Source organism: Candoia aspera, chromosome 17, assembly GCF_035149785.1.
Source record: "Candoia aspera isolate rCanAsp1 chromosome 17, rCanAsp1.hap2, whole genome shotgun sequence".
NCBI lineage: Eukaryota > Metazoa > Chordata > Lepidosauria > Squamata > Boidae > Candoia > Candoia aspera.
The window spans coordinates 796836-820734 of record NC_086169.1 but is presented as its reverse complement, the minus strand read 5'-3'; the positions used below and the strand labels follow the sequence as shown (position 1 = coordinate 820734).

The 23899-nt window shown below is 60.1% G+C and overlaps 1 protein-coding gene across 1 annotated transcript; it reads left to right on the top strand.

Moving 5' to 3' along the window:
• Positions 1 to 184: 184 nt before the first annotated feature.
• On the top strand, positions 185 to 23755 carry LOC134506814 (putative PIP5K1A and PSMD4-like protein). The gene is made up of 28 exons (XM_063317169.1): positions 185 to 260; positions 5949 to 5986; positions 6638 to 6727; positions 9098 to 9228; positions 9727 to 9844; positions 9942 to 10094; positions 10688 to 10987; positions 11647 to 11852; positions 12091 to 12174; positions 12698 to 12746; positions 13125 to 13209; positions 13371 to 13508; positions 13872 to 14001; positions 14430 to 14507; positions 15434 to 15769; positions 16774 to 17038; positions 17751 to 17847; positions 19304 to 19552; positions 19702 to 19942; positions 20188 to 20328; positions 20532 to 20646; positions 21197 to 21283; positions 21646 to 21714; positions 21811 to 22026; positions 22349 to 22457; positions 22660 to 22791; positions 22907 to 22974; positions 23391 to 23755. Exons 1-28 carry the CDS (start codon positions 200 to 202, stop codon positions 23556 to 23558), a joined length of 3954 nt encoding a protein of 1317 aa, XP_063173239.1. The 5' UTR covers positions 185 to 199; the 3' UTR covers positions 23559 to 23755.
• Positions 23756 to 23899: the final 144 nt, after the last annotated feature.

The following is a 23899-nucleotide window of genomic DNA, read 5'->3' as shown; positions in this document are numbered from 1 at the left end:
GCGCCGGCGAGCGAGGGACCGGGAGGAGGCGTGACCACCCCTCCGGGCGCGTGGGTGGCACGGCCCGTAGCGGCGACTGGAGCGAGGCGGGCGAGACCAAGCAGGCGCCGCGGGGGGAGGAGAGAGGAAAAGAGGAAGCCAGGAGCGGACGGGAAAGGAGGCGGGGCGGCGGCGGCGGCGGCGGCGGCGAGGCGCTAAGATGGCGACGGCCGGGCCCGAGTCCGGGGGGAGCAGCAGCAGCAGCAGCGGGGCCGCCACGGGTAAGGGGCCTGCGGGGGTTAGGGGGGAGCGGGGGGAGCCCGCCCCTCGCGGCGGCTGAGGGGCCCTCTCCCCTCAGGTGGACCCCCGGGGCGCCGAGGGAGGGGCCGCCGGGGGGGAGGGGGTTGCGGGGGCGTCCTCATTTAATCTGGGGCACCGGAAGGCGGGGGAGGGGCGGGGCAAGGGGGAGCGTTGGGAGGGGGCGAAGCTTGGAAGGGGGGGCCTCGGGGAGCAGCGCGTCGAGCCTGGAGGGCCCCCTGGGCGGACGGGGGGCACCCGCCCTGCGGTTGGGGCGGGCTCCTCTTCCAGCCCCCCCCGGCGGAGCGGCGCCCCCTGCACGCGCCCGGTGCGAGCCCGAGGGGGGGCGGGGCGGGGCGGCGATGGGGGGGATGGTCGGACGGGCCGCGCGGGGAGGGGCTTCCCGACACTGCCCCGTCCTCTGCCCGTCGGAGGGGGCGGGTCCATTTTTCGGAAGGGGCGGGCGTTGCCATGGCAGCGTGGGCCTCCCCTGGGAATGGGGGCTCTCCGGGGCCTTGGGGGAGCCCCCCATTCCCCCGGGAGGCCTCCTGCCTCTCCTCGCCCACCTTCTGGTTGCTGGCCGGGCTGGAAGGAGCCGGGCAAGCGGCCTCGCAGCAGCAGCGGCGGCGGCACCCATCGGGTCCCCACCCGCCAGGGGCTCCCTCGGGCAAGGCCGGCCGTGGAAGGGAAGGGGGCTGCGGTGCCACCAAGAAGCTTGTCCTGAGCCCCGAGCAGGGGGGCAAGCTTTTCGCGGCTGGGGCAGCTGGCATCACCGCCCACCCCCATTGGCGCTCTGCTTGAGGGTGTCTGTCTGTCTGTCTGTCTGTCTGTCTGTGGTTCAGGATGGAAATACGCATCTCTGCCTTGGTAAAAATATCGGTTGGCTCGCTTGGAGCGTTAAAGTTGGTCGACCGGTTGCGTTTCCTGAACCCCAAGGTGAAGGCAGGAGAAGTCAGAGATGATCAATACCAGTAACTTGCTCAAGCAGATCCATTTTCCAGATAACTCAGGGCCCTGAAATATATAGCCGAAATAAATCTAAATATTAGTTGGCGTATATGAATTATACGTTTCTGCTTTTTTTCTTGCTTCTTGATCCTCAGCTAGAGACCCGATAAGAAAGCAACCAAACTCGAGACAAGGCTTTAAAAGAATAATTCATTAACTGGAAAGGCATTTGGGAACGTTTCTCTTGAAAATTGATATCCTGATGCTTACGTGTTTCACAGTTCTGTAAAATAATAAAGTTCTGACAGTGCCATGAAAAATTGGACCCGCTGTGATACCTTCCCTGTGCAAACATTTTTACTGATTTTTCTGTGTTGGGGGTATAGCTAGCTATTTCTTCTGTTGCTTCTAATGCCAGGTGGTTTCTCTTCCCAGGGATTCTAGCTTCCACAGTACTCGTTAGAAAAGCTGTTTGGGATAGCTTCTGAAGATGAGGGGATCAGCCCCTTCCTGCCACCTTTCTTTTTCGGCAGATAGTCTACTATTTCAGCTCCTCCCCATCGCTGCTCCCCTTGAGGGCAGCCAAAACCTTCAGTTTTCCAATAAGCTATTTTAGGCACTGCCTTTTAAAAATAGACATCGATTCTTCTGGTTGCAGCGATTCTGGTCTTTGAAACGGTAGCTTCAGCATACAAAGGAAAACAGTCCCCTTTTCCCCCAACCTGTCATCTTGACTTTTGCAACTGAAGGTTGCGGAGTTGTGGGATCAAAATGTCAAAAGCCTGTTGGTGGCCCGGGGTGCTTCTGGAGCTATCCTTCTGCACTCTAATGCAGCTTAAGAGGACTTTTCTGGAACCTGTTGCACGGAAGCGTTTCGATTCTGGGCTGTATGGTCACAAGCCCACCGGAATACGCGCCACACCCTTTTGCAAGCTTCTCTGCGTTGCTCCTGCCCCGAAGGCCTTTGGATGCTCTCTCTGCCTTTTCCAGTAAAAGTAGTTCTGATTTCTCCTCCCTTTCTTGGGAACCGCATGTTCCTCCTTTAACCAGTGGAACAAACAAGACATTTTTCTTCTTCTTCTGGGTCTCAAGTGGGTTGTGGGTAGCTTCTGCATCTTGTGTCCTGATATTCCTATCCGATCCCAGTGGTTCTTAAAGTGATGTGGGAATTCAGCCTTCGCTGAGGGTGGGAAGGGTGCCCTTGGAAGGAGGCTCTTTGTCGGAGATTTGGCCAAGACTTGCTGCATCTGAAGATGGAGAGCTCCCATTTCCCTTTTTCAGCAGCCCTGTTTCTCTCTCTCGCGCGCCCAAGGCACCACTCTGTCTGAAGCAGGACCCATTTTGCTCCTCGGGCCTCATTTAGGAGGCAGAGCACACCCTGCGTTGCAGGGGGGGAGTTTACTCAGGCAGGAAGCCCTGTTTGAGGACACCCCAGTCCTCTTGCTTTTTGAAGCATTGTCCAGACAGGTCTCTTGGGAGGCAAAACAGGCCAGAGAACGAAAGTGGAAAAGTGCAGCTGGCTTTGCAGTTCTTCCTCCCGGCGTCTGAAAGCTGCACCTCTAAACCAGGCTTCTCCACCTGTGTGTTCTTCAGATGCGTTCAGGCCTCAATGCCAGACTTCCCAGGCTCAGGGGAAGCAGCTCTGGATCCGGGCGGTCAAGAGGGGAGGGAGGCAACCATTTTGACCAGGGCCCCGTTTCCTTTTCCGAGAAGCTAAGCCCCTCTTCAGGATGCGAGGCCCTGGGGAGTTATTTATTTATTTAGGGTGGCGTGCAAAAACCTTTAAAAAGGCGACAGCATCCTTCCGCAGCCTTAAGCTTTAAGCTCAGAAGCTAAAAGGTCTGTTCCCGGTCAGCAGGAGGAGCAGCCCCGAGGGAGAACAGGGGGTGTCGTCACAGAACATTTTCCTAAGAGGGCGTGGGTGGCCCCGTGGAGGCGGGGGCGTCTCAGTTGGGGAAGGCGATAGGAAACCAGGTCTCTGCTGAGAGGAGCTCCTGGGAGCTGCCCGGGCACCACCTTGTGATTTTTTGGGCAACTCTAGCATAGTGGGTACCCGTTGCCTACCTTCTCAGGGGTGGGGGGAGGCAGAAATGCATGGGAGTGGCTGGTGCGCCTACCTGTATGTAAATCCACAGCGATACTCAACTTTTACAGTTGTTTTTTGTGGACAGCTTTCCTTTCCCGACCTCTAACTTCATTACGAGGACGGTCTGCTGAGACGCAGTCTCCCCTTTGTCTCCCCTTCCTGAACAGTCGTATCGCTTCCTCTCTCTCTCTCTTTCCTCTCTGCCCAGCCTTTAGCTTCCTCTGCTGCTCCGTGGTGCCGTCTCGAAGATGTAGATGTATGGGTAAAACCGAGGCCTGAGCATGACCCTCCTCTGTGCTAAACCGCCTGGCCCGACATTGTGTGCGGTGTGGAAGTGACCGGGCGATGCGGTTTTCTGCAGGGGCTGTTTTTGCGTGAAGCAGCTGCTTCCCCTCCTCTCCCTTCTGCCCCTCAGGTTTAAAGAGTTTTTGTCCCCAGCGTCCTGCGCTCAGACTCCCCATGGGTTAACTCCGTGGCCTTCGTAGCAGAGTCCAGGGGTTGAGCTCAGGAACGCTTGGCAGACCAATCCCTGGAAAGCTGCTTAGCCAAACATCCCCATTTTAGAGAGGGAAAGCTTGAGGCTTCGAGGCACAGCCTAAGGAATTCCAGGCCCCCTTCAGGGTGTTGGGACGGTGAAGTCTCTCTTTCCCAGGACCTTAATTTACCCTTGCTGATGGGAGGATGGAAGCTAGCCCCTTCCAAATGTGAGCTTGCTAGAGCTGTGGAATCAGCTATGGTAGGAAAATGTGCGACTAACCCAGTTTTTTCTGCCTTGTGCCAGAATTGGCTAACCTGGCAGCGGCTCAGCCGCCTCTTGCCACAAACTTGTGCCGGGCGACGCCGTCTTCTCCTTTAGAGCTTCTGCAACTTCAGCGCATGCTGGCCGAGCTTCACCTGCTTCTGCAGCACGTCTTCCTGCTTGAAAGCTGGGAGCTGTTGCACTTGGCCTGGCTGGTGTTCCTCCTTTACTTTTCCTTTTTCAAATCAAACTCGAAACACACAGAAAACATCTCTGAAGAGCGCTTTAAAATAGGAGTCGTCTGGTATGGATCCCTGGGAGAAGGTTGGGTCGAATGAGGGCCCTGCTCAGATTTGTCGCATTTTGGCAGTCCTAAACGTTTCACCCCGCACGCTGGAGCACGGATGGCAAAGCACCACTCCCTCACTCCAGTGCCTGGAGAGCATCGCTGCCCCAGCCTGTCTGCCAACTGGAACGGCATTTCTCCCTCCTCACGTGTGGTTGGGTGGTGCCTGGCTGCGCACCAAATTCCAGAGCCAAAGGATGAGATCCGGAGCAAAGCCCCATCTTTTGGAGGTGGCCTGCAGTTTTGCTCTTTGGACCACTGAGGCGAGCCCAAACGCGTGGAACGCCGATTGGGTTCCCGGCAGAGGGCCCTTGAGGCCATCAAGCCCATCCTTCTGCCCAGGGCAAGGCAAGAATCCAATCTGACGCGCTCCATGCCTTGCGAGCAATTGTAAGTTGCTTTTGCGGATTCCCGAAGCAGAGAACGACAGCAGTAAGAATAACAACCAACCAAATGAGTGTTTTTATCATCATCATCATCATCATCATCATCGATTCAAATTTGTTACAGCTGCCAACTCTGATAGACTCTTTTAAAAGCCTGCATATTCTCAGTCAGCCCAGTGAAGGCTGGAAAATGAACTTGCTCCCCGCCCCCCACAAAAGCCCATCCCTGCAAGGGGCCACCCTTGGTGATGCGCTGTATCTCCTTCAGCCAAGGACGCGGGAGATGGGCCAGTTCCCAGCTGAGGTGTGGGGGGGCAGAGGGGACGACCCCTTTCCCTCCTTTGGGTTAGCCCCTTCCAAATGTCTCCATTGGTGCTGGCTGGCTCCTGGCGCCGTTGGGGTTCCTGTTGCCCACCAGAGGGCGCTGTTCCCTTGGCATCTCTGCCAGAGGGCACCCCGTTAGAGGAAGCGCCTTCTCACGGCCATTGGGTGCCCTGGTTGCAAGGAGCTGAACATCCCTGAGTGACTGCTTTTGGTGCCCGTGTCCGTGCTGGGCAGGGTGTGTTCCCAGGCCCAGAGGAGAGGGGCAAATGGCTTGCTCAAGCGGGGTTGGCGTTTCTCCACCTCGGCCAGAGGAAACCCGGTTGTTACCGGTGGAGAGCCAGCAGGGCTGTCAGGCCTTCCTTGGAAATATTACAGGGTTTCTTTTGGGCAGCAGGAGTTTCCCACGGCTGGGTCCACACCTTGGCCAGGGCTGAAGCCATTGGCACCTGGGTGACTCAGCTCCGAATGACGCGTGCTGTTCTGTTGGCCGAAAACACTTGGAATTTGGAGAATCTGGCTGTGGTTATGTCTGAATAAGGCTGCTAGCCAGAAAGAGCCGCTTGGGGCGGGAGGCGGACGGGCAACCTTGAGGGCGCAGGGCCCTTAGCAAGTTTCCCTCTCCCACCTGGGCAGGGGAAGGCTGGCAGAGCTAAGCCAATCCACGTGCAAATCTCATTGTGATCCTGCTCGCTCTTCAACGATCGCAACAGGGTATCTCTTCCCCTGCCCCCCAGCCAAAAAAGTCCCCAGAAAGGACGTTGAACCAGCTCCGTGGGTGGTGCAGTCTCTGAACTCCTATTTGATACCTGCCAAACTTCTCACCCCTCCCCCTTTCCCTTGCAGGGGCGCCGGGAACAGCGACCTTCAAAAAGTCCTTGGAGGTAAGTCACAATTAAAAAAACACCGGGCGGCTAAGTTCTGAAAGGGCTGACCAAGATGTAGTCGGGGTAGAACGTGCCCTCCGGGCGCTCGGCGTAGGCAGACCGGGCTTAATGGCCTTGCAGAAGCTCAGCTTTTTGGGTGGGGAGGCAGAACGGAGTGGATGCTGGGTGGGGTCACGGGGCAAGAGCACGTTATAAACTCTCTTCCCGCGAGGTGCCAACAAAGCACCACCCTCTGGCTTTACATCCTGTTATAAATGTGGAGCTGTTGGCAAAGCAAAGCAGGTATCTTGGAGTGCATCAGAAATAGCTGGGATCGGCGTTCTGGGCGTGGGGTGCGCCCGGCCTTTGGGGGGGAGGGCGCGGCTGGCGTCCCAGGCGCACCAGAGCAGCCTAAGGCGCCATCTGGGAGCCCTGCGGGACAGGATCCTAAGCATGAGGTTCCCCCTCCCCAGGGGGCCACGGCTGCGTCCCCCCAAGGTGCCACCCTCTTCTTCCCCACTGGCGGGCTGGTGCTCCCCACTGGTGGGCTGGGACACCCTGTTTTCTCCGGGACGTGCTCGTCCCTGGAGGCTGTTCACTGCCCTGAGAGTGGGATGATTGGAAACCCTCAGCTGCCTCTGGCTGGCTCTTTCCTCTCTTCTGGCCCAGGTGCCAAGTTCCTCCGGGCACGCGTCATTGCAGACGATAAAGAAAGGCCACCGGGGCGTGGACTCGACCGGGGAGACCACCTATAAAAAGGTAGGCGCTGGTGCCCCCCCCGCTCTCCTCCCCTTCCTGCCAGACTCCGCCTTGCATTCCGAGGGGTCTGAGTCATCCTGCCCGGCATAAAAGGTGCAGGTGAGCGTCAGATCTCAGAGGCAGAGCTCCGCCAGCACAGGCTGGGGTGCCAGGAAGTCTGAAGGCCTGGTTGCTGCTCGGGAGGTCCCTCGTGGAAGGGAGGGGTTTTCCTTAAGGCCTTGAAAGATTTTCTTTCTCCTGCTGAGACTTTGGGGGTGGCGGGGGTGGTTTGGACGACTGGAGACAGCCAGCCAGGCAGTCCGGGATTCCCTCGAGTTGTTTATTTTTCCCCACCCAAAAGGTGGGCGTGCTCTCTGGAGCGTGCGTAGCTTCCTCCTCTCCTCCGCGAGGGGGCTTCTCTGACATTCCCTGGGTCCAACGTGGCTTGGATCCGGGCCAGGATGCGCCAGCTGGCTCTGCCTCAGAACCCGCTGAAATGGATATTAGTCGGAACGGTTCTTTTCGAAAGCCGCCTTTTTCCGTAAGTGCCCCTCTTGCTGTTGCCCAGAGACACGCCAGAGGCCGTGGAGGTGGGGTGTGCCTGGGAGGCTTGGGGGCCAGGAATTGTGGGGAAATAATGCCCCGAGGAGTCCTTGTCTCCCCTACTTGTTTTCCTCGGTCAGCAAGGAGTTCAGGGACGGATGGTGCTCATTCGAGGCAGCTTGGGCTATTCCCAAAGCCTGTACTAGAAATATGCCCCCTCCCTCCCTCCTTCCTTCTTTCCTTGCCCTGTGTGAGACCGGGAGCCCACCACTTCCTGTTTCCTTCTGTTGTGTTTTCAGCGTTTGTCAGCTCCTCCTCTGCCTGGGGCATTGGGTTGGCCTGTTGTGGCAGCCACTTTGCTGCCAGTGCTGTGTGGCGCGTCACTTTTGCCCACACATCTGAAGCACGTCCCTGACACGGGGGAGCCGCCTGTTTTCTCCTGCGGTTCCTCGTTCCTTCAGTCGGTGGCTGTCTGATGGGTGCCTGGAGCCCAGTCCCCGACAGCAAAGCGAGATGGGTGGATTGCGGACGAAGAGGGGGAGGCCGGCCCCGGCTGAAGGCTTGCTTTCCTCGCAGCACGGAAAGTGCTTTGCACAAGTTTCCACTCGTGCTGCTGTATCCCAGGCTTCTCCAACTCTCTGCACTCCCGGGATGCATCCGGGCCTCCGGAACTCTCAGCCGAAGACGTCGCTTAAGCGACCTGGCTTTGGCGTGATGCTCCTGTTTCTTACTTCTAGAGAGCCATCGGTGGTCCCAGAATTTAGCAATAGTCCTGCTCCTGGCAGACGGGGAAAGATCTTTTATTTCAGGACACCTACCCGGCATCCTTAGAGCGAAAGATTAGAAGGCCCCCAGTCTTCCCCAGAGCAAGAAGCGGTCCCAGGCGGCTGCCAGCGATTCCCAGGAGTCAGAGGCGGAAAGTTCAGCCCCTCCTAGAATGAAACAGGGCAGGGCTTGGGAAGTGGGCTGGCAGGTAGAGCAGGAAGAGAAAGCGGAAAGGGGATTTCCAAGCACCAGGAAGATATTTTCTGAAGGAGCTACGCCTTCGACGTAGAAATGCACGCGAATTTACGTAAGGCTTAAGCAGGGGAAGCACCATTCTGGAGGAGAGATTTAAAACAGGCTAGTTTCCCCCCCCCCCCAATAACGGTGGTAGTCAGGAATTCCCTACAGCCAAGAAGTAGGCGTCAAGGCCTGCCTTTTGTTCCATCCTCTGTTCACCTCCAAACGCCTGCCTTGGCGTCTTAGCAGGTTTAGCCAAATTAAAAGGACCCCCTTGCCAAGTTGTGTTGAACGGTCCCACTGGCAGATTGTTTTAAGGTTTAGGGGCGTTCAAGGAGGAGGGCAGATCTGCCACCTGGTGTGGAAGGTCTGCGGGGCCTCCTTGGGCAAGCGCAGTCTGCCGGAAACAGACGCTGGGGCCAGCGACGGTCATGTCCTGCTTGGGAGCGTCGGAAAGATGTTTCTCTGGCAGGCGGAGGCTGCAAGCCAGGTGGAAAGGGGGGTGAGTGCGTTGGATGCTGTGCGGAGGGCTTGCCTGCTTTCTGTCCTAAGTCACCTGGCTGGAACGGCGCCTCCCTTTTCCTCAAAACGTCCAACTCTCCTGGCTGGGAGTTCTGGGAGTCGCAGTCCGCACGCCTTAAAGATCACACGGTTGAGCAGCACTGGTTGCAAGGGAAAAGCAACCCAAAGTCTTGCTAACATGCTGATTTGGCAGCACGAGCAGGCTAAGCCAACTTGACTCAGCAAAGCCCAAAGGAGTGGAGACGTGTTGGGGTTGTTTGGGAAAGGATGTTTTTTGCCTGCGAATCAGCGCCGGCTCTCTCTCTCCCCCCCACCCCCGACCAGACGACCTCCTCAGCTCTCAAGGGCGCCATCCAGCTGGGCATCACTCACACGGTGGGCAGCCTGAGCACCAAGCCGGAGCGGGATGTCCTCATGCAGGACTTCTACGTGGTGGAGAGCATCTTCTTCCCCAGGTGAGCTGCCGCCGGCTTTCCCGCCCACGCACCCTGGTCGACCACAGCCAGGCCGGGCGGCCTCCCCGGCCAATCCCTCGGCTGCGGATGATGCTCATGGCCCCCGCTGTAATGATTGCCCTAGCCCAAATACTCAGACTCACAAGAGGCTGCTGTGTAAAATCTGATTTATTAGGGAACTAAAGACAAATACAGAGAAAGCTGAGAATGAGCAAAAGCGCGCCAAATACAAACTTAAAACTCCTCCAGTGCACACGTATCCCGCCCCGTTACATCAGCCCCGCCCGGTCCAGGTGCTAGCCAACGTCAGACGTGCTAGCCTGGGAAAGGAACCTTGAACATAAGAGATAATAGAAAAACATTCCAAAGCAAAGCCAAAAGATAAGCAGTACCATCCTCCCATGAGAGATGAAACACGCAACGCATTAAGGACATGAGAAACGTTACGATGGCTCAAAGGCATTGAAACGGCGAGCATGACACCCGCTTTCCCTGCAGCGAAGGCAGCAACCTGACCCCAGCCCACCACTACAACGACTTCCGCTTCAAGACGTATGCCCCCGTGGCCTTCCGCTATTTCCGTGAGCTCTTCGGCATCCGGCCGGATGACTACCTGGTGAGCCGGCTTGGGGGGTGCCCTGGGGGGTGCCCTGGGCCTGTCCTGCGGGGTTTGCAGCGCTGGTCTTTGACCCCCTGTCCCCCCTGCTCCCCAGTGCTCCCTTTGCAGTGAGCCCCTCATCGAGCTCTCCAACTCCGGGGCCAGTGGCTCCATCTTCTACGTCTCCAGCGACGACGAATTCATCATCAAAACCGTTCAGCACAAGGAAGCCGAGTTCCTGCAGAAGCTGCTGCCGGGTTACTACATGGTGAGCAGAATGGGGGGTGCAGCCCAGGCCGAATGCCCGTCCTCTGGGGGTGCCCCGGAGGGCCAGAGGCACTGGCAGGCGGGAGGCAGCCTCTCCTCCCTGCCCCCCTGCACTAGGACTGGGAGGGGCCTCTGTCCCATCGCCCCTTCTCTATCTTCGTGTTATCTTCCCGGTGGGGGGGATGACAGGCATCCCCTGTTACCCACCCTGGCAGGATGGGGAAGGGGCTAAGGGGCAGGGCTGCTGTGAGTCAGGCGGCTGAATAAATCTAAGCGAGAAAGAAAGTGACCGCTTCAGGCGGCACTCTGAAGGTGGGCAGCAGAGGGTTCTGCCCTCCAGGGCCGTCCAAGGCCCCTGCCCTTTGCGCAGCCTCCCTCTCAAGTCGAGCACCTCTGCTGGGTGAACGCTTTGCACTCCTGCAGCTGGACAGGGGGAGGAAGCTGAGGAGGGACCCCCTGACTCCCCACCCAGGGGCCGTGAGTCCCCCGCGGGCTCCGGTCCTCCTTGGTGACCGCTGACTTCGCGGTCCTCTGCCCCCGTCCTCGAGCTGCCGTTGGGGATCCTTGCCCAAACCGCCCCTCTTTTCCCCCCAGAACTTGAACCAGAACCCCCGGACGCTGCTCCCCAAGTTCTACGGCCTCTACTGCGTCCAGGCGGGGGGCAAGAACATCCGCATCGTCGTGATGAACAACCTGCTGCCCCGCTCGGTGCGGATGCACCAGAAGTACGACCTGAAGGGCTCGACCTACAAGCGCCGGGCGTCGCAGAAGGAGCGCGAGAAATTCTTTCCCACCTACAAGGACCTGGACTTCCTGCAGGACATCCCAGACGGCCTCTTCCTGGACGCAGACATGTACAGCGCCTTGTGCAAGACCCTGCAGAGGGACTGCCTGGTAGGTGGGGGCGGCCGGGGGGGCGCTGGCTCACTGCCAGCCCGTTTGGGGGTCCCTGAGGACCTGCCTTGTCCCCCTGTGAGGTTGTTCAGGAGGGGAAGGGTGGAGGTGCCGCTGTAGCCCCCCTTTTCTTCTGATCCCCAGCCGGTGCAGATTTTGAACCGGGGAGGGCGATGGACCTCCTTGATTTTGAGGCTGGAGGTTTCTTTTCCCAGACCACTCTCAGCTCTTGGCTTTGGTGGGAAACAGAGAAGGGCACGTCTGTCTTTAAAAGCCAGAGAGAGAGAAATGAGTCCGCTGCTAGGAGTAGTGGGTAAAACGGGGGCCCTTGGGCTGGCAGGTGCAGGCCGTATTTGGGTTAAAACAGGGCGCTGCTCCGGGAGGGAGGAGGGGCTGCGGGGGGCTTCTCCACCCGGGCCGGGCCTGGCCTCGCTCGAGGAAGAGGCTTGTCTGGGGGCGGCCCAGGGTTCTTCAGGGAGAGCGGGTGTTTGCGTCGAAGGGCTTTTATTCCTTCCTGGGAGGAGGTTTGCCTTTCATTCTCAAGTCACCTGAGCTGCGACATCACCCTGGGCCACTGTTGGTGGAAACGGGGAGCGAAGGCAGCCCGGCCCTGAGCTAACCAGACTGTCTCCCCCCCCCCCCCCCCCCCGCTTACCCAGGTTCTGCAGAGCTTCAAGATCATGGATTACAGTTTGCTGGTGGCCGTTCACAACCTGGACCTGGCTCAGCGGGAACGGGCGGGGCTGGACGGAGCCTCCCAGGCGGACACACGGCGGCCGGCCTGCCAGAGGGCCCTCTACTCCACAGCCATGGAGTCCATCCAAGGAGAGGCCCGGCGAGGGGGCACCATTGAGACGGACGACCAGTAAGTCTGCAGCGGCAAGGAGGAGGGGCTGTTCGGACCGGGCCCTGCACTGGTTTGGCCTGTGCCGGCTGAGCCTTTAGATCTCCGGAGCAGGGGAGTGGTGGCCCTTGGGTGGGGGTCCCCTCCCCTCCCCTCCCCTCCCCAAGTGGCTCTCTGGCTGTTTCTCCGCCTCACCGCTGGAGGCCGGCTCTAGTCCGAGGCTTCTCCGTCGCACACCTCTGCTTTCTCTGTCCTCCAGGATGGGAGGGATCCCAGCCCGCAACGCCAAGGGGGAGCGGCTGTTGCTGTACGTGGGGATCATAGACGTGCTGCAGTCCTACAGGTAAAGTGGCCTAGACTTCTCTTCCCCAGGGGAATAAAACAGTTGGGGCCCTGTAGGATGTCAGCCGCAGCAAATTGCACCAGGTTGCTATGCATTCAGGCTAATGGCAGGCGGAGTGGAGGAATTAGGGTGCTGGGGGCAATTTCTCACTCTCCCGGCGAGTCAGAAAGACGACGGCTTCCCGGCCTGCAGGAAGCAATTAACGCTGACAGAGCAGCCGAGGAGGACCAGCCCTGACAGCTCTGCGTAGTCAGTCAGGTTTAGCGGTTAGTTGCCAAAAACTCACCGGAAGTGAATAATGCAGGCGGCTGGTAGGAACTGGGAGCAGGCTGCTGACTGGCCTTTGCAGACGAGCCAGGGTCAGCCCCGCAGGCCTCCAGAGGCAGGCCGGCCTCCCCTCGGGAAGGACGATTCTAGCGAAGGACAGCCCAGCCGGGCCTTTGCAGCAGACGCGCCGCTTCCCAGTCTGAAACCCGGGCTGATGCTGGAACTAACTTGCTCTCCCACCTTCCAATCTCTTCAGGTTTATGAAAAAGCTGGAGCACTCCTGGAAGGCGCTTGTCCACGATGGGGTAAGAGGCTGGAGTGGTTGCCTCCCGCCTTTGGGGCCCCTTCGCTTTTCGGGAGGGCGTGTGCAAGTGGGAGGAACACTCCCCTCTTCTGGGCTGATGGGGTGAGAGCGATCGGGCCCCCCAGACAGAAGAATCATGATCAGCAAGTGGCCCAGGGCTGGGGGAGGGAGTGGGGGGGCGCTCTCCGCCTGCTGCCAGAAACGAGGTGGAGGGCGGCTGCGACGGCCAGCCCAGCCTCGATGGCGAAACAAGGGCTTCAGACCTGGAGGTTGCGGCTGCCCCCTCAGCTTCAGCGCCTGGGGGCGAGGGCAGATCCTCCGCAGCCAGACTGGAGCCCTCGATTGCTTCCTGGGGTGACCTTTGTGCGCTCGCTTGCAGGATACGGTCTCTGTTCACCGGCCAAGCTTTTACGCGGAGAGGTTCCAACAGTTCATGTGCCACGTGGTGTTCAAGAAAATCCCCCGTAAGTCCCTCGGGGCGCAGGCTGGCGGCGTCTCCCGTTTTCCGGGGGCAGGTGGTGCCGTGGGGGGCATGTTCCCTTCCCCCACCCCCTGAGATTAGCAGGGTCACTGTGGAGGTGCCCATGACGATTTTTAGCTGATGTCTGTTTCCTTCTCCCCAAAGTAAAATCCTCCCCTTCGAAAAAAAGCCGGTCCGGCGCGGGTCCTCCTCGCCGGCCGGGCCAAGCCGGAGTCCCTTCTCAGGTGCCGGGGCATGTGGAGATGAAAGTCCAGGTCACGATGGAGGCCGAGATGGAGCCAGGTGGGTGGCCTCAGGCCAGTGAAGGTGCGCCCCTTGCGCACAGCCCTGTCCCCGTAATCGGAATTGGGGGAGGCTCCAGATTCAGCCTCCTCCTCCTGCCCCTTTCCCCGAGCTGTCAGTGAGCCCAGTTGGGCCGGTGCGTGACGGGAAGGGGGCAGCTCCCTCCAGCCTCCATCCATCGGGGTTTCTTCTAAAATGTTCCCTGGAGGTGACAGCCAAGCCCCGTCCCCTGGTTCTCCCTTTCCCGCCCTGGTTGGGGTAGGAGGCCTTGCTCCGGGCACAGCCTCGCTGGACCGCCGGCGTGGGCCTTTCCCAAACACTGCCTGGCTCAGCCTTTCCCCCCGTTCCCCCTCGCCTGCTCAGGTTCCCGGCTGGGCCGCCCCGACCTGCTTCCCCAGATGCCCCCCGTCGAAGAGGCCAACAGCGACTCAGCAGCGACCACCTTATCCACCTCTTCCCTGGGCAGCCCCGGGCACAGCTCACCGGCCAACCGGTCAGTCGCTGTCCCCAGCGGTGCGGGGGTGGGGGCGGTGCGGGGCAAAGGTTTCCCCAGGTGCCGGAGGGCCGCTGAAGCCACTGTGCTGCTCGACAGCCACGGCCGGGAGGCAGAGTGGCCTCTGCCCCGCCGGGCTCCAGAACTCAGGAGCCACTTCGTGGCAGCAGCTCACCCAAAAGCCGTTTTGTGACGTAAGGGAGACAGACGGGTCTCTGGCCTCCAGGGCTTCCCCTGGTGGCTCCTGGCTTTGCGGGACCTGCCGGTTTCTGGGTGTGGGGAGCTGAGGGGGCGCTTGGGGAGGGGACTGCAGACTCGAGGCTCCAGGATCCCCGCTTCCTGCCCTGGGAAGTGCAGCCCCCTGGGCCCTCCCCCTCGTCCCTGGGGGGCAGCTGTCGCCGCCTCACGCTTCCCCTTTCTCCATTCAGGTCAGCAGGAGCAGAAGGGCCCCCACCTGACGCCCCAAAGGACCCAGCTGCGCTTCCCCCGGAAAGCTCTTCCCTTAGGTGAGGGGGGGCAGAAGCTCCCAAGGGGCCTCCCCATTGCAATCTGTCTTTCTGAATCTGCAGGAGTGGCTTTGGTGACAGAAGGACATCGTCCCCCCGGGGGACCCCGAGGGCCAGCCTGCCTGCAACTCCGAGGCGTGCTTGTTGCAGGGATGGGCAGAAGCAGGGACGCAGGCCGCCCTCTGCTTTGGAGCAGGGCCTCTTCCCCGTTTTCAGCCCCCCTCCTGTCATCTGCAGAAGCGCTCCCCGGGCCGGCCCTTGTCTCTGCCTGCCCCCCGAATAAGCCCCGAGTGGTTGGGCTGGTTTGAGATGTCCCGAGGGCAGCCAGGGAGGAGAAACCATCGGGGGGAGCCTGAGCGGGACGTCCGAGCCTGTTGACCCCTGTTCCCGGGTGTCCCCCAGCAGCCTCAGCAGTGGGAATGTTGAGCAGGCAGGGCTGACTCTTCTAAGGGGCAGGGCTGCCCCCGCAGAATTTTTCCCAAGCTCAGTACCAAAGTCCCCAGAATGCCAGAGAGCTGTTCTTAATCAAAGGGACAAATGCTTTTCACCACTTCTAAGGGCAAGGTCCTAGCATCCCGGGCGTCCGACTTCAGGATCTCATACAGAGGGAGGTTTTTAACGCCTGATCCGTATTTAACAGGCCACAAAAACTTCCATCTCCCACGCCTGGGTTCTTAATCGGCTCTGCTGCTTTCTTCCCATTCCTGCCTCCCTGCTGGACATGTCTGATGGGTCTCCTCACTCCTTAGCTGTTCCAGCATGTATATTTCTTGAGAACAGCTTAGCCAGACATTTGATAAAAGCAGCTAACCGGCCTCTGAAAATGTTGAATCCCTTGGAAAGGGATTTGGGGTGGGGGGGAAGGGAGGATCCCTCTTCGACAGTCCATCAGCTGACGAGAGGCCTGTCTCTTAATCTCCACGTAGGTCAGAGAGAGAAGAATTTATCAGCTCAGACACGTTGTCTGCGGAGGTAGCTAGTTCAGGATGCTTTCAAGTAGGTGAGACTGAATCTAGTCAGACAAAGCAGCCAGGCCTTGGGGCAAGTAAGTCCCCGGGCAGGGACGTGACTCAGTGCTCCAGGGTGCCCTACAACTGCCTGTCCGGCCAGAGAGGGTTGGTCCAGTCCTGGGAACATGCGTGTTGTGGAGGGCGCTGGGGCCCTCCCTGTGGCTTGGAAGAGCTTCCTGGCTCCCTGGGATCGCAGCCTGGGGGCGTCCGATGGCCCCAGAGCCAGGAGCCAGAGAAACCCAGAGCACATGGGTAATGCTCGGCTCTTTCTCCCCCCCCCCTCCCCGGATTTTGCCCTCAAAAGGGACTCAGGGCATTATCAGAGGTCCGGTCCTCAGGCGGCCACAGAGCATGCGTAGCAGTCAGTCCGGGGGAGCCGGAGGTGGGCAGAAAATGAGGGGCGGCGCTTTTTTGCCAAATCCCTTAGACGCGATTTCCATGCAGGAGTCGCTTCCCTGCTTGGCTCGATCCAGGCAGAAATGCTTCTGCAAATCAGGTGTGTGTGCGTGTGTGTGTCTGGAGGCCAGAAGGGGACCCTCCAGGGGCTGGGCTGAGGCTGGAAATGGAGCCGCAGGGGCCTGCAACGGCCGCTTTGGAGCAGCAGCCCTGAAGGACCTCGGCGGGGGTCCTGCATTGGCAACGCTTTTCTGTCGCCCTCGGCGATTCCTGCTGGCCTTCGCTGGGTCCTGGGAGACAAATGTGGGTGGGTGGGGGGTTCATTGGCTTAGGGGGGTGTGCATGTGTGAGCGTTCTTCAGCCCCGCCTCACTGGCGGACAAGCAGCCCCACCAGCAGCCTCCTTGAAGGGGAAGGGCCGGGGGGGGTGGAGCTGTCAGCCACGGCTTTCTGAACCCCTGGCTGTCATCGGTCACTTTGGCCCAGGGAGGGTTTGCAGAACGGGCTGGCGGTGGTTGCCCCCTGCCCTCCCAGCTCAGCCTCTTCGCTTTCCCCCCAGTGCGTCCCCCAGTCCCTCTGGCCCAGGACAGCCCTCTGAGCTGACCCAGCAACTCGGAGATGTGGCCGAAACAGAAATCAGTTGTGTAAGTCTCCTTCCTTCCTCCTCGGTCTCCCTGTTCGGGTGACCGTTTGGGGACGGGGGGGTATCACAGCTGCACCCATGTGGGACTGCCAGCACCTGCCTCAAAGCACACAGGGCTTGAAGCATCCCTCCTGACCGCTGCGCCCCCCCCCCCCCCGGGCAGCTGCCTTCCTCCTGAATCCGACCTGATTCTCCCTCTCTCTCTTTCAATTTTTCAGTGAAACGTTGCTGGAGTCCCTGTTCTCCTTTGAGGGATCACGAACAGAAGACTTTCTCCACACGCTGCATGGCCTGTCTCTTCGCGGGGGGGACCAGCCGCCCCCTCACCCTCTGGCGTTGCAGACGCCACGGACTCCCTCCGAGCCAAGCAGACTGAAGGCCGGGCTCCCCCCGCCGGCCCAGAGGCGCAGGGGCTCTCGGCAGAAAGGCAGCCCGGACAGAGGACGGCCTGCCCCGCCCTGCCCACGGAGCCGCACAGCTAGGGTGGCCTCAGAGGGAGCAGCGTCCTGAGGAGGGGAGGGGGCGCCTGCGCAGCCCCCCTCTCGAGCCGCATACTTGCTTCCTCCTGGGGGTGGGAGGGGGCATTTGCAGAAGATGGATGCTATCTTTTAATTTCGGTTTCACTTTTCTGAAGTATATTGACTCTTCTTTCGTGAATTGCCCTATCGGGGCTTTTCTGAAATGTGGGCGGCTCAGGCCAGGACCCTCGTCCTCCACCTGCCAGAATGTCCGTGTCCGGCGGGGGGGTGGGGGGGCCTCGATTCCAGTTGTCAAAGGCAGGCAACGGCGCCCCTGCCCAGGCACACCGCGCTCCGAGCCATCTGTCTCCCCGGCACTTCGGCTGGCCCCGTCTCGCCGTCCTCCGTGCCTCCCAGCCGCAGGGGGTGCCGGAACTGCCGTCCGGATGCGTCTGAAGGGGCCCCTCGCGCGGCCCCTTTGCCCGGAACAGCCTTGCAACTGTTTTGGTATTGCAGGAATGGACCAAACCTGGCCTCCCTCTGGCTTTGGGGCAGCAAGATTTACAGTTCAGTATTAAATCCTTCGAAGACGCTCATAAAATTTCACGACACTCTTTCTTTCTCCCCCACCCCACCCCTTTTCTGTGCTTCATAGCCACGCCAGAAGGTTCCTTTCTGGCTAATACTTTTCAGCAGTTCATAAGAACGGTCAACTCCCTTAATTCCTCCGCACTTAGGTAAGCTTTCTTTCCCCCTTGGAGACCGCCATCTCGGGCTTGGCATCCCGGGCACCCACCAAAGCGCCTGTGCCGCCTCGGGGCATTCACCGCGGTGGTGACTATTCAGAAGAGTTTTGGTGTGCTGTCAGGAGAAACATCGCTGCGTCTGAGAGAAATAAATACTTGTTTCTTCTGACCCATTTTTGGAGGGCAAGGGAGAAAAAAAAAGACTCCCGTTTTCCCAGCAAGAGTTTTATAGATATTTTTGTGAACAATGTCAGTAAAGCATTTAATGGTAAACAGACTAGCATTTAATATTGCCGCAGACTTAAGACTTTAGCACCGGAAAACAGACGAAGGAGCCCCGAGTCGTTAAACAGGGTGAGACCGGGATAGATGAATTGCTAATTCTATTTTTGAAAGAAGAAGTTAAAAGATAGCATTTAGCCATAGCGGCGGGGCTCGCCTTGAGACTTGGAGGAGCCCTGAGTCTGTCCCTGGAGCCTGTTGCATTTTGAGGAACTCTGTTAGACGCCAAGCTCTTAAGAAATTGTCCTGCAAGCAAGCAAGATGCTTCATTTGGGAGGTTTCTGGCCACAAAGTCTGCATTTATATTTTGAGTATATTCCTGCTGGGAATCAGCTTGTGGGGAGGAGGCTCCAAGCACCTCATTTCAGATTATCCTTTGACTGTTCAGGGAACAAACTGCTCGCTGGGGGGAGGAGGGGGGGCATGGGTTTGCTTTCGACGTCTGCGTCAACCATGCAAAGCAACACCCGTTGTGAGAACGGACTTTGGGTTTTCAGCGTGGCCCTCAGTCTGTCACCCTCTCCTGGCCAGGGACTGCTGGTTGGTTCCTGGTGCCGTGGGGAGGGGCGTTTGGCCTGGGGCTCCATCCCGGTCTAGGGTGCCTGGTGCCGGGAGGCCCATCATCCCTGCCCAGGTGGGCACTGGACCTTTTCTCTGCCCCCAGGCAAGGGGATGTAAGCAGTGAAATAAAGCTTTTTCACCAAGAGGCTGTGAAGTTGGAGCTGCTTTGGCTGGGGGGGGGGGGCGGTGCGGCCTCCCCAAGGGATTATGAACTCAGGCTTAATGCAGTGCTAGCTGTGCCCCAATTTGGGCAGTGCCCTGGCATTCCCGGGTCACGCCATTCCTGTCCACGCCTCTCCAGCATGGCAGCGGGGGTGGGTGGGGCTTTGCCTAACCCGGGACCAGTGACTGCGCCCCCTGCGAGCAAAAGCTGAAGTTTTCTGCTAGGTCCAGCTGGCGAAGCTGAGCAGAACTGGCCACTTCGCGGAGAGGGCACTCGCGCCGCCCCCTGCGGTTTTCTCCGGCGCCGCTTCCGCATCCTTCCTTCCCCGGCGAACTATTCCGCGCTGCTGTTGCCCCCTCTATTTATAGTTCGCGCCCTGCACTTCCCAGCCAATGAAGCGTGTCTGCCTCGCCGGAGGCCGTCCTATTGGTCCTCCCCCGGGGCCAATCGGGAGTCTGCTTTCGGGCGACCCCGCCCATTCCCAGGTCTACGAATCAGGGGCGTCGCTTCTGAAGCCCCCTCGCATCTATATAAATAGCGGGGGCCACCGAGCGCTTCTCCGCTGAGTTCTGCCGCGGGCGGGCTGGGCGCGCGCTGCGGCGTCCAGAGGCGCCCCACGTGGGCCGCGGCTTCTGTGCGGATGCCGCCCTGCCCGGGGCTGCGGCCGGCGCCGGCTCCGTTAACGAGGCGGCCCCCGCGGGCAGCGTAGCGCGCGCTGCAGGCGCCTCGGCCCTTGATTTCATTCGCTCCCCCTCCCTGCCGCGGCCACTCGCCAGGGTCCCTCCCCGTCAGGGCTCGCTCCGGCCGGCAGGGGGGCGGGGTCTGCCAACCGGGGCCGCGGCTGCTTCGTCGACGCGCGTCCGACCTTCTCCACGCACCCGCCAAACTATCGCCGCGCCGTGCGCGCGCGTTAAAGAAAACCAAGTCACTCAGTAGGCGCGGAGCCCACGCATGCGCAGAGGGATACCCGCGGCCCGCCCACGGGAGATCGGCGCAGGCGCCAGAACTACCCCTCCCAGAATGCCCCGCGCGCCGACCGGCCAAGGAGGCTGCCGCTGATTGGTGGGGCGGGAGCCAGCGGCCGGCAGGCAGGGGCAGGGGCAGAGGCAGGAAGCAGAGGCCGGAGGCGCCGGGGGGCGAGGGGCGCCGCGATGGTGCTGGAGAGCACGATGGTCTGGTGAGCGGCGGGCGCCCGGCCCGGCCCGGCCCGGCCCGGCCGGGAGGGGCGCGGGCGCGGCTGGCCGGGCCGGGCCGGGTTTCCCTGAGTCATGGCGCGGGCGGCTCGGCGGCAGGGCAGGGGAGGGGGCGCCGGGGGGCCGCCCTTCTGCCCGGGGGGTCCTGGGGCGGGCGCCCGGGGGCTCCGCTGGCCCGCGCCCCCCTGACGCGCCCCCCCCGCCCTCCCTCCCTCCCTCCCGCCCGCAGCGTGGACAACAGCGAGTACATGCGGAACGGGGACTTCCTCCCCACCCGCCTCCAGGCGCAGCAGGACGCCGTCAACATCGTCTGCCACTCGAAGACGCGCAGCAACCCCGAGAACAACGTCGGGCTCATCACGCTGGCCAAGTAGGTCCCGCCCGGGCCGGGCTCCCCCGCGCCGCGGCCTGCGGCCCCCGGGCTCTCCTCGGGGCCTCCCCCGCTGGCTGGCTGGCTGGCTCCGCCTGTCTCGGGGCTGCTCCGCTGCTGCTCTCCTTTCCCGGATCGCCCCCCCGCCCACGCCGCCGCCGCCGCCCCCCCCCTTTGAACGGGGCTGGCCGTCTCTCTTTCAGCAACTGCGAGGTGCTGACCACCTTGACTCCGGACACGGGCCGCATCCTGTCCAAGCTGCACTCGGTGCAGCCCCGAGGGAGGATCACTTTCTGCACCGGGATCCGAGTTGCTCACGTAAGCTGCTGCATCTCTCCCTCCCTCCCCACCCGCCCCACCCTGGTCTCCCGTGCCAGCCACCGCCCGGACTGAGCCACCCCGGGCAGGGCTGGCCTGGGGCTGTGATCCCCACCGGCTCTTGCCTTGGTGTGGCCGGCTGGCACCGGTGTGGCTTAAGCTCTGGCTCGCCAGATAGAGGGGTTTAAAAGCTTTGAGTAAACTTCTAAGATTTGGGTCGCTTGCGTGGTTCTGCTAAGTATTCAGACGGCTGTAGGGTGGCCACTTGGAATTGGGTGGCATCGTCAGGTAAATAAAAGATGTGGACCTTTTGGGGACCAGGAGGGAGAAACACGGCGCAGCCCCAGTTCTGAGCTTGGTGGAAGGTATTTCTCCAGGATAACGTTTTGCAACAATCGGGTGATCCTTCCTTCTCCCGGGCTGCCTGCTTTGCTCACCTTCCTGGGCACAGCGCTTCCCCCAGTTCCCTCTGGGGGCATGGATGCAGTGGGCAGAAGCCCAGGGAGTCCCAGGCCACGGCCCCTCCCCTGACACTCTCCCTCCACTTCAGTTGGCCTTGAAGCACCGCCAAGGGAAGAATCACAAAATGCGCATCATCGCCTTCGTCGGGAGTCCTGTGGAGGACAACGAGAAAGACGTGAGCAACACGAGAATTGCCAGAAATGGCATTTCTGGCCTTTTTCAGCGTATTTTGAAAACCTGGGGGCTACAATCCCGCGAGACGGGCTAGTTAGCAAAAGCTTCAGAAGTAATGGCGAGGAACGTGGCTGCCTAGGTGCTGCTGGGCTATGAGACGGGAGCGTTCCTCACCTGGGCTGCTGGGACTCATCTCCCACAGCATCCAGAGGACCCCATTTTCAGCCTTAGTATTCTCGGGTGGAGCTACTGTCCGCGAACCCTCTTGCTTTTTCGGCTCACCTTGGTTCAGGTTGCCTCTGGTGCCCATTCACCGAAGGGGTCTGATGCCCCTGTCGTTCCAAGTGGGTCCTTTGTTTACAGCTGGTGAAACTGGCCAGGCGGCTGAAGAAGGAGAAGGTGAACGTGGACATCATCAACTTTGGAGAGGAGGTGAGACCCCACGCTGTGCTTTGCAGAAACAGCTTTGTAGCAAGCTTATAGTTTACATATCCCTGACTCCCTCTCGTTTCCTTCCTGCCCTGCTAGGAGGCCAACACAGACAAGCTGACCACTTTCATCAACACCCTGAATGGCAAAGACGGCACCGGCTCCCACCTGGTGACGGTGCCTCCTGGGCCAAGCTTGGCCGATGCCCTCATCAGCTCCCCGATCTTGGCTGGAGAGGGGGGCGCCATGCTGGGCCTGGGAGCCAGCGACTTTGAGTTCGGCGTGGATCCCAGCGCTGACCCAGAGCTGGCACTGGTAAGGCAGGCAGGCTGGGAGCAAGCAGCCCCAGGGCTCTGGAAATCAGCTTTCTCCATCCTCGTGATGAGTTGGTTTGAAATTCCCAGGATCCCTGAGATGAGTTAGCTGTCACCGCCTAAGGCAGCGTTTCTCATTCTTGGTTGCTTTAAGATGGGTGGACTTCAACTCCCAGAATTCCCCAGCCATCTTAAAGCGGCCAAGGTCGAGAAGCACCGTTCTAAGGAATTCTGCTCGATGGATTCCAAAACGTATTGCCATCTAACACCTCTGGATGGTCATGTTGGGGAAGGGGCTGCTGACGCCCTCCTCTGCCCTCTAGGCTCTCCGAGTGTCGATGGAAGAGCAGCGGCAGAGGCAGGAAGAAGAGGCTCGGAGGGCGGCTGCCGCATCGGCTGCCGAGGCTGGTATTCCAGCAACTGGGGGGGATGGTAAGAAAAGAGCCAGCCGGGGGGTGGGGAGGCTGAACGTTCTCTCCTTGGAGCCCACCCGGGCCCCCTGTCTGGGTTTTTCTCCTTTCCAAAAATGCAATAATTGAATTTCTGCTTTTGCGGGTGCTCAAAACAGCTCGCTTTGGCTGGACAGTACGCTGAACCACTGGCAAACTCGCCCCTTTCCTTTCCCGTGCCGCAGATTCAGATGATGCCCTGCTGAAGATGACCATTGGGCAGCAAGAATTTGGCCGAGCTGGTCTGCCTGACCTCAGCACCATGACCGAAGAGGAGCAGATCGCCTACGCCATGCAGATGTCTCTCCAGGGAGCGGGTGAGCAGCGGGGCCGGGCGGGGGCCCTTCAGGCAAGCAAGCCATGGCCCTCTTTTGGGGCCAGAAAGCTTGACCAGGTGGGCCTCCACTGCCACCGTCTTTTCTCTGCCTCCAGAGTTCGGGCAAGGCGAGTCGGTGGAGGGGGAAAGCTCGGCTGATATGGACACGTCAGAACCCGCCAAGGTTTGAGCCGGAGGGGACCAAGCTGGGCTTGAACAGGGCAGTGCTGAAGCCAGGGCCTCCCCAGACCCAGAGGGTGAACGCTTGGGGACCTCGGGGCCTCCCCATGAGAGAGACTCTCCCCCAGCCCGTGTTCCTGTTGTTTAAGGCTGTGGTTTTGGGGAAGCTCTCCAGGCATTTTTTGATCTTTAAAGGGGGCCAAGGGGTCTAGGATGGCAGCGATGCAGAGAGGAAGTTCTGGCCTGGAGAAGCAAGGGGGTGCCTGGGCCTGTCTCCTCTCCTGTTCATGTGGCATTCACAGGACTCCTGGCTTAGATGGGGGGGCTCCAATTGTGGCTTATTCCCTAATCCCAGATTAGCCCAGTCGTGGCTTACTGTGATGCATGACCCCGGCCTGCCTGCCTCCCTCCCTCCCTCAGGAAGAAGACGACTATGACGTCATGCAGGACCCCGAGTTCCTCCAGAGTGTTCTGGAAAACCTTCCGGGGGTTGACCCCAACAATGAGGCCATCCGCAACGCCATGGGCTCCCTGGCTTCCCAGGCCTCCAAGGAGAACAAGGACAAGAAAGAGGAAGACAAGAAGTGAGGAGGGGGGGGCTGAGCCCCTCCCTGTCCTTGTGCCCGTGCACCTCCCGGGCTGCCTGGCCTCATAGCGGCCAGTTTCCGTAATCTTTCTGGGTTGTCTGTCTGCAGGGACGTGGGGCCATGTGGGGGGGGGGGGCGGGATCCTTTTCTCATTTTGCTTCTGGTTGAACAGTTAATAAAACCCTTACGTTTTCTCTGTACTTGGTGTGTTTTTTCAAAGCGGGCTCATAAAGCATCACGGTTGGGTTAAAACCAAGCAGTGGAAGGCGCGTAAACCTTGCGCTGAGCCGATCTGTCTCTGTGACTGATGGAGGCAGGTGAGCAGCTGGAATTTCTTTCCGC